Raw genomic sequence first — 9,027 nt, 5'->3', positions numbered from 1 at the left:
ACCTTATTATAATAGAGGAATAAAGAGACTAAGAAGGAGGTGCAGACTGGAAAGAAATAGAGTTAGAAATGGCTGTGGAAGTAAGGAGAAATTGAAGGAACTTACTAGAAAATTGAATCTAGCAAAGAAGGCAGCTAAGGATAACATGATGGCAAGCATAATTGGCAGTCATACAAATTTTAGTGAAAAATGGAAGGGTATGTATAGGTATTTTTTTTTTTTTTGCTATGGGCTTTACGTCGCACCGACACAGACAGGTCTTATGGCGACGATGGGATAGGAAAGGCCTAGGAGTTGGAAGGAAGCGGCCGTGGCCTTAATTAAGGCACAGCCCCAGCGTTTGCCTGGTGTAAAAATGGGAAACCACGGAAAACCATTTTCAGGGCTGCCGATAGTGGGTATAGGTATTTTAAGGCAGAAACAGGTTCCAAGAAGGACATTCCAGGAATAATTAATGAACAAGGGGAGTGTGTATGTGAGGATCTTCAAAAAAGGCAGAAGTATTCAGTCAGCAGTATGTAAAGATTGTTGGTTACAAGGATAATGTCGAGATAGAGGAAGAGACTAAGGCCAAAGAAGTAATAAAATTTACGTATGATAACAATGACATTTACAATAAGATACAAAAGTTGAAAACTAGAAAAGCGGCTGGAATTGATCAGATTTCTGGGGATATACTAAAGACAATGGGTTGGGATATAGTACCATATCTGAAGTACTTATTTGATTATTGTTTGGCCGAAGGAACTATACCAGATGAATGGAGAGTTGCTATGGTAGCCCCTGTGTATAAAGGAAAGGGTGATAAACATAAAGCCGAAAATTACAGGCCAGTAAGTTTGACATGCATTGTATGTAAGCTTTGGGAAGGCATTCTTTCTGATTATATTAGACATGTTTGTGAAATTAATAACTGGTTCGATAGAAGGCAATTCGGTTTTAGGAAAGGTTATTCCACTGAAGCTTAACTTGTAGGATTCCAGCAAGATATAGCAGATATCATGGATTCTGGAGGTCAAATGGACTGTATCGCGATTGACATGTCTAAAGCATTTGATAGGGTGGATCATGGGAGACTACTGGCAAATATGAGTGCAATTGGACTAGACAAAAGAGTGACTGAATGGGTTGCTATATTTCTAGAAAATAGATCTCAGAGAGTTAGAGTTGGTGAAGCTTTGTCTGACCCTGTAATAGTTGAGAGAGGAGTTCCTCAGGGCAGTGTTATCGGACCTTTATGTTTTCTTATATATATAAATGATATGAGTAAAGGAGTGGAATCGGAGGTAAGGCTTTTTGCGGATGATGTTATTCTCTATAGAGTGATAAATAAGTTACAAGATTGTGAGCAACTGCAACGTGACCTCGAAAATATTGTGAGATGGACAGCAGGCAATGGTATGTTGATAAACGGGGCTAAAAGTCAGGTTGTGAGTTTTACAAATAGGAAAAGTCCTCTCAGTTTTAATTACTGCGTTGATGGGGTGAAAGTTCCTTTTGGGGATCATTGTAAGTATCTAGGTGTTAATATAAGGAAAGATCTTCACTGGGGTAATCACATAAATGGGATTGTAAATAAAGGGTACCGATCTCTGCACATGGTTATGAGGGTGTTTAGGGGTTGTAGTAAGGATGTAAAGGAGAGTGCATATAAGTCTCTGGTAAGACCCCAACTAGAGTATGGTTCCAGTGTATGGGACCCTCACCAGGATTACCTGATTCAAGAACTGGAAAAAATCCAAAGAAAAGCAGCTCGATTTGTTCTGGGTGATTTCCGACAAAAGAGTAGCGTTACAAAAATGTTGCAATGTTTCGGTTGGGAAGAATTGAGAGAAAGAAGAAGAGCTGCTCGACTAAGTGGTATGTTCCGAGCTGTCAGCGGAGAGATGGCGTGGAATGACATTAGTAGACGAATAAGTTTGAGTGGTGTTTATAAAAGTAGGAAAGATCACAATATGAAGATAAAGTTGGAATTCAAGAGGACAAACTAGGGCAAATATTCATTTATAGGAAGGGGAGTTAGGGATTGGAATAACTTACCAAGGGAGATGTTCAATAAATTTCCAATTTCTTTGAAATCATTTCGGAAAAGGCTAGGAAAGCAACAGATAGGGAATCTGCCACCTGGGCAACTGCCCTAAATGCAGATCAGTAGTGATTGATTGATTGATGGTGAAGATCTTATAAGGTACATACATGAACTGATTGTAAAAATGCCTTCCAGATTTCAGAGATCTATCACTACTGATCTGCATTTAGGGCAATCGCCCAGGTGGCAGTTTCCCTGTCTGTTGTTTTCCTAGCCTTTTCTTAAATGATTGCAAAGAAATTGGAAATTTATTGAACATCTCCCTTGGTAAGTTATTCCAATCCCTAACTCCCCTTCCTATAAACAAATATTTTCCCAAATTTGTCCTCTTGAATTCCAACTTTATCTTCATATTGTGATCTTTCCTACTTTTAAAGACACCACTCAGACTTATTTGTCTACTGATGTCCTCCCACCCCATCTCTCCACTTACAGCTCAGAACATACCACTTAGTCAAGCAGCTAGTCTCCTTTCTCCCAAATCTTCCCAGCCCAAACTTGGCAACATTTTTTTTTAACGCTACTCTTTTGTCGGAAATCGCCCAGAACAAATTGAGCTGGTTTTCTTTGGATTTTTTTCCAGTTCTTGAATCAAGTAATCCTGGTGAGGGTCACATACACTGGAACCATACTCTAGTTGGGGTCTTGTTCGAACCCCACTGTCGGCAGCCCTGAAAATGGTTTTCCGTGGTTGCCCATTTTCACACCAGGCAAATGCTGGGACTGTACCTTAATTAAGGCCACGGCCGCTTCCTTCCCACTCCAAGCTCTTTCCTGTCCCATTGTCGCCATAAGACGTATCTGTGTCGGTGCGACGTAAAGCAACTAGCAAAAAAAAAAAAAAAAAAAAAAAGTTGGGGTCTTACCAGAGACTTATATGACCTCTCCTTTACATCCTTACTACAACCCCTAAATACCTTCATAATCATGTGCAGAGATCTCTACCATTTATTTACAATCATATTTATGTGATTACCCCAATGAAGATCTTTCCTTATATTAATACCTAGGTATTTACAATAATCTCCAAAAGGAACTTTCACCCCATTAATGCAGTAATTAAAACTGAGAGGACTTTTCCTATTTTTGAAACTTGGAAACTGACTTTTAAGCCCATTTATCATTATACCATTGCCTATGTCCATCTCACAACATTATCGGGGTCATTTTGCGGTTGCTCACAGTCTTGTAACTTATTTATTACTCTGTACAGAATAAATCATCTGCAAAAAGCCTTATCTCTGATTGTACTTCTATACACATATCATTGATATATATAAGAAAACATAAAGTCTAATAATATTGCCTTGAGGAATTCCCCTCTTAATTATTACAGGGTCAGATAAAGCTTCGCCTACTCTAATTCTCAGAGTTCTGTTTTCTAGAAACAGGGCCACCCATTCAGTCACTCTTTTTTCAATTCCAATTGCACTCATTTTTGCCAGTAGTCTCCCATGATCTACCATATTAAATGCCTTAGACAGGTCAAGAAGTTGATACATTAATAAAAACCACCTTTCCAATACATAGTAATCCTTTATATTTCGGATAAAACCATTAACAGAGATTACAATTGGGACATGTTTCCCTCATACTTTGTGAGCATCATCAGCCAGAATAACCTAATTCAAGGTAAGTATGAGCAGAGCATGTCTTAATTTTAAAATCTGTTAATGGTTTTATCCTAAATATAAAGGATTACTATGTATTGGAAAGGTGGTTTTTATTAATGTTTCAACTTCTTATTCTGAATTCCAATACGGCTCTACAATGAGATTTACAACTCGCAAATTAGACAGGTCAGTCGCAATATAATCCAATTGACCTCCTGAATCCAGGATATCTGCTATATCTTGCTGGAATCCTGCAAGTTGAGCTTCAGTGGAATAACCTTGTCTAAACCCAAACTGCCTTCTATCAAACCAGTTATTAATTTTTCAAACATGTCTTATATAACCTGAAAGAATGCTTTCCCAAAGCTTACATGCAGTGCATGTCAAACTGACTGGCCTGTAATTTTCAGCTTTATGTCTGTCGCCCTTTCCTTTATACACAGGGCTTACTATAGCAACTCTCCATTCATTTGGTATAGTTCCTTCATACAGACAATAATCAAATAAGTACTTCAGATATTGTACTATATCCCAACCCATTGTATATAGAGATAGTTCGGCAGTTCCTATGTTTAAGCAAAGGGAACGAGCAAACTACGGTGACTATAGGGGAATATCATTACTATCCTGCATGGGAAAACTTATTGCACTAACTTTGGCAAAACATATACAACCCTTGATGAAGGAAATACTTCCAGAGACCCATTGTTGTTTCAGATAATCTAGAGGTACTACAAATATTACATTCACAGTTTTATTGATCTCACCAATTTGTTTGATTCAGTAAACCATGAAGCTTCGTGGAATATTTTAGCTCTCTCCTGTTTTCCATTTAAATTCTTTGCCATCTTTAGATATTGAATGAACCGTCTATTGGAGAGCCATCCATACTATTTTTAAGCAAGGTTGTTTGATTGCACCCATGTTGTTTTCCCTATTTGTTGCCACTGTCATGCAGCTCCTACAGAAATACTAATTTTCCATAATGAAGAGCCACCTTTAGCCACACACTGTACTAAAAGTTTATACACACAGAAGTAAATAATTCTCACCGAACAGAAAACTACAAAATAAAATAAAATAGAATAGCAAAGCAGAGTCCACCAGTTTGTTTACAAACACTACAGCAATGGCGCTCAAACAGATGGTCTGCATTTGAGGAGTGTCCATAATGCATTTCCAAGTCTAAGTTATCAGCACAGCTACTGAATAAATAAAGATCATTGGTTACTTGCCATGTTGTAAATAAAATACAAACAATGAGTGAAATATTTATGGGCTCAAGCAGCATTGTCACTGGATTCTCTCCAAGGAGGCTGATGTTCGAATCCCAATTAATGCACATGCGATTTTCGAAATAAGTCATTTCCTCATGGTTCAGATTCCACATAAAATTGGATGTACCATGACTGTGCTCACGATATCAACTGTCTTGTAAAACTGCAGACTTGTTTGCTTTGAAATATCTATAAAATTAGAATCCAGTGAGAGAGAGGTAGAGATATAGTCATCGTTTAAATTATGGTCTAAGTTCTTTAAGTTTTTATCATAATTTTTCGTTTATATTAATTTCTTTGCATTTCAGTATATCGAGTCAATGTGACAGCAGACTACAATATGGATCTTGTCATAGCTTTAGAGATGTCTCGCCTTCAGATGATTGAAGACGAGATGAAGAAGCGACAGCGTGCAGCTGAAGATTCCAGTAAGCCATCTCTGTCGCAGTTGATGCCCGGAGGAGACGGTCTTGCAGGTACAAGTGTGGGCAGCTCCGCAACACAGGGTATGTTAACATTTTTATCCACCTCTTATGTTTCTTTCACTTGATAGTTTATAGATCATTTGTACTCTATGTACATTGATTTGATTTCTTCTCTTTTAGAAGGTACAGATGATCAGCAGTTGAAATTAGCTATTCAACTCTCTCTTCAAGAGACAGCTAAGAAGGCATCTAAATCTCTAAACTCAAATACTGGTGCTACGGAAATAGCCTGTGATCCTCACGATGAAGGTACATCAAACCAAGCTGATATGAATGTGCTGGAGTTAGATGAAGAGATGTTGGAGAAGAATACATCTATGTACCATAAAACACCTGCTGATTTAACTGTTGATTACTTTTTAAAGAGTTTAGCTGGGCGACAAATTGATCTAAAGAATTTCAACACGGGTATGAATGTATTTTCTCCTGATGATGGAGAGGACATGGGAGAAATGATATGGGGTTGTGGGGTTAGTAAAACTTTAGCTGATAAGGAACTGATAGGATGTGGATTCAAACCTTGTGTGGCAGAAGATGGTAGATTCGAGATTAGTGACATTCATGAGAATGGTTGCTTCAATGATATTGATGAGTATGATGAAACTGACTCTAGATTATTGAAACGATCCCATTCTACTGGTGATCTGTGCACTAGAGGACGCCGTGGACCTCGACATGGAGTTGGCACCGGTGGAGAAGAACCACGATATCACCTGGATTCTGATCACAGTAGCCAGCATGAGGAAAAGCCAGAAGATATAGTAAAACGTATTCTGGCCTTTCCTGCAGCATCGGGAAAAGCACTTGCTGGAAGACAGTTTTTACTTCTGCATCATCACAGCAGTAGCAACGCCGGAGGAGAGACATCTACAGCCAATTCGGAAGATGGAGCCAGTATATATTTTGGGGGTCAATCGTCTGTGGAGGACACAACCACCACTTCTGATTCACTTAATGCTGATCTGGAAGTTTGTGGCATTTTGGGAACAACCACCGAAGACGATGAAGAAGGTAAAGGATTTTTGGAGGATGATAACGGAACCAGCTCAGTGAAACAGGCTGAGGTCATAGCTTCAGACAAAAAACTTCATACGGATTTTGGTCTTGATAGTAGTTTAGTAATTATTAAAGAAATATGTAGAAGTAACGAAAAAAGTCATAGTTGTAGTAATGTTGCTAGTACTTCCCTAGCGTCTGCTTCTGGAAAATCTTCCACTGGCAGTTCTCTGCTGGAAGCTCATCGAAAGGCTTTTAAAGCTGCTGGAGGGAAAGCAGCAGGATCATCTGGACTCCGCATTCGAATTTGCAAGTCTCCTAATGCCAGTAGTAGCGGTGTTACTGATAGTGGGAGACAACTTGAGACTGATAGCTCCAACGAATATGAGTCGGAGACAGGCATTCCTAAATCTCCAACTCTCTTCATTAGTGGTGTGTCTATTAGTAGAACACCAGAGCCTCGTTCTCCTGCACTGGTTGTAGCAGCTGCAACTGCTGCCGCTGCCAGTGTTGCTGGCCGCCAGTCTCGCTCTTCCAGTTTAACCGTTCCTCCACCACCACCGTTAGCCCCACCCCTTACCTCAACTGTACTAACTTCATCTAGTGCATCCTTAAACGCAACAGCTGCTACACTTTCATCATCTCCTGAGCCACAAACACCTTTGTTAGTGAAATCATCAACGCCAGTGAACTTCACCTCGTCTTGTACGGCATCATCCGGAAATAGCCTTGTTATCACACCACCCCCATTATTGCCACTTATTCCTCCACCTAGTTCACCGGTTAGTTCAACAGCCTCACGCTCTGGGGCTCCTTCTCCAGTTCTTACCCCTGGAAATAGTGCAACTACAGTACCTTCTTCCTCTGGACCTACCAATCAAACAAAATCTAAGTCGGCTAGTGAACCAGAAAGGGAAAGAGAAATGTTTCGTTTCCCTAAATCATCGACAGATGGTGCTCTTAGTTCTGTGTTACACATTCAAGAAAGTAATTTAAGTTCTGACGATTTTCATGAAGCCCTCTTCCTATTGGAACGGTCACCAAAGGGAAGTGGATCATCAAAAAGAAGAAAGAAATCGAAGAAAGAGAGACATAAGGACAAAGAAAATAGCAACGGTGGAAGTGGAACCAAAGTAAAAGAAGTGAAAGAAGCCAGCTCGGCCTTGTAGATGTTTCTTTGGTAAGTGTAAATGTTTGTATGCTAGCAAGGACAGAACTGGCTTAATAATTTAAACTTTTAAGAAATAATGTTTTAAATCAGTCCAAACAAGATTCTTTAAAATGATATCTTTTAATTTAATAATATGCTGTAATATATAATGTATTTTATTTCAATGTTAGTGTCAATTTCTTAGCAGTAAGCGTTTTTAAAAATTTCGAATGATGATTGGTGTGTTTAATATGTTCCAACATGATACTGTATTTTGTGTGTGTATGAAACACATCAATCTTGATGGTTCATTTATTTATTTATTCATTTATTTATTTATTTATGTATTTATTTATGTATTTATTTATTTGTCTCAACATTATTTTACATGAAAAATTGCATTTTTATCTCTTTGTATAATTAAAGTTGGACTGATCTCTCTCAGCCATATGATACGTTTTACAAGGAAAGTTAAGATGATTATTTGTAAAAGATTGTGTTGGGAACTAACATCTGCAGTAGTATATCCTGCCTGCCCTGTCCCTCTGCTACCCCTTACTAAGAGGCCTGTAATCTTCCTGTATGCCTCTATAAAAGACCAAATGTTCTATCAGTAACAATACTTATAGCTAACTACATGTATGGGTTCTCACCGTTAGCATGTGCACATGTCACATTATTCAAATTACACACTAACCAAGTGAGTTATTCTTTACTTGTAGTTAGCAACTTTATAAAAAAATTGTGTTAGTATGTATCATATTTACTCGCCTATGGCACGCCCTATTTTCCACATAATTTCCACCCTAAAAATAGAGGGGGGGTATAATAAGTGAAAATTTCACATAATAGGAACATCTAGCATCTTTAAATCAGTATGCAGAACAGTTATTTAAATCTATATTTATGAAAAAAGTTATATGAACACATTTAAACAGTTTTGTTTCAGCCCCCTTCTGCATTACCACTGACTGCCGTGCCCAGGCTGCTAATGCATAGCACCATGCATAGTTTGTAATTGGCAGCATTCCCGTTATCTCTTGCTTCTCCAACCCACTCCAGAACTCTTTATGCCCACATTTTCACATTTTCATATTTTCCTTTCCTCTGCTGCAAAAGGAATTAGATGAGTTTTTGCTCCCACTCCATTTCCTGCAGCCTAGCACAATAGGTGGAAGCAATGCCAGGATTCGGCTAAGGGCCCCATGGTCGCCAACCCATGCCCCCCAGTCTAAAGGGCCTGGGACCCTTTCACTCTCACCTTTTACGACAGGCAGGGGATACTGTGGAGGTTATTCTACCACCTCCGCCCAATGGGGGGGGTCCTTTGTAAGATTCCTTGGTTTTGTCTGGTTGTAGGGAGAGAATAAACACACAAATATGGTAATGTGATTAAGGATACTCTGAAATCCTTCTG

The 9,027-nt window shown here is 38.9% G+C and overlaps 1 protein-coding gene across 3 annotated transcripts in view; it reads left to right on the top strand.

Moving 5' to 3' along the window:
• The window catches only part of LOC136865936 (uncharacterized), a 360,192-nt gene extending 351,414 nt beyond the window's left edge, over positions 1 to 8,778 (top strand). For all 3 annotated transcript variants that reach the window (XM_067142491.2, XM_067142489.2, XM_067142490.2), the window contains exons 17-18: positions 5,288 to 5,485; positions 5,585 to 8,778. In XM_067142491.2, coding sequence (XP_066998592.2) covers positions 5,288 to 5,485; positions 5,585 to 7,629 — 2,243 coding nt within the window. In that variant the 3' untranslated portion in view covers positions 7,630 to 8,778. The remainder of the gene's footprint in view (positions 1 to 5,287; positions 5,486 to 5,584) is intronic.
• Positions 8,779 to 9,027: the final 249 nt, after the last annotated feature.

This window comes from Anabrus simplex, chromosome 3 (assembly GCF_040414725.1).
Source record: "Anabrus simplex isolate iqAnaSimp1 chromosome 3, ASM4041472v1, whole genome shotgun sequence".
Classification (NCBI taxonomy): domain Eukaryota; kingdom Metazoa; phylum Arthropoda; class Insecta; order Orthoptera; family Tettigoniidae; genus Anabrus; species Anabrus simplex.
This window is presented reverse-complemented; position numbering and strand designations above follow the sequence as displayed.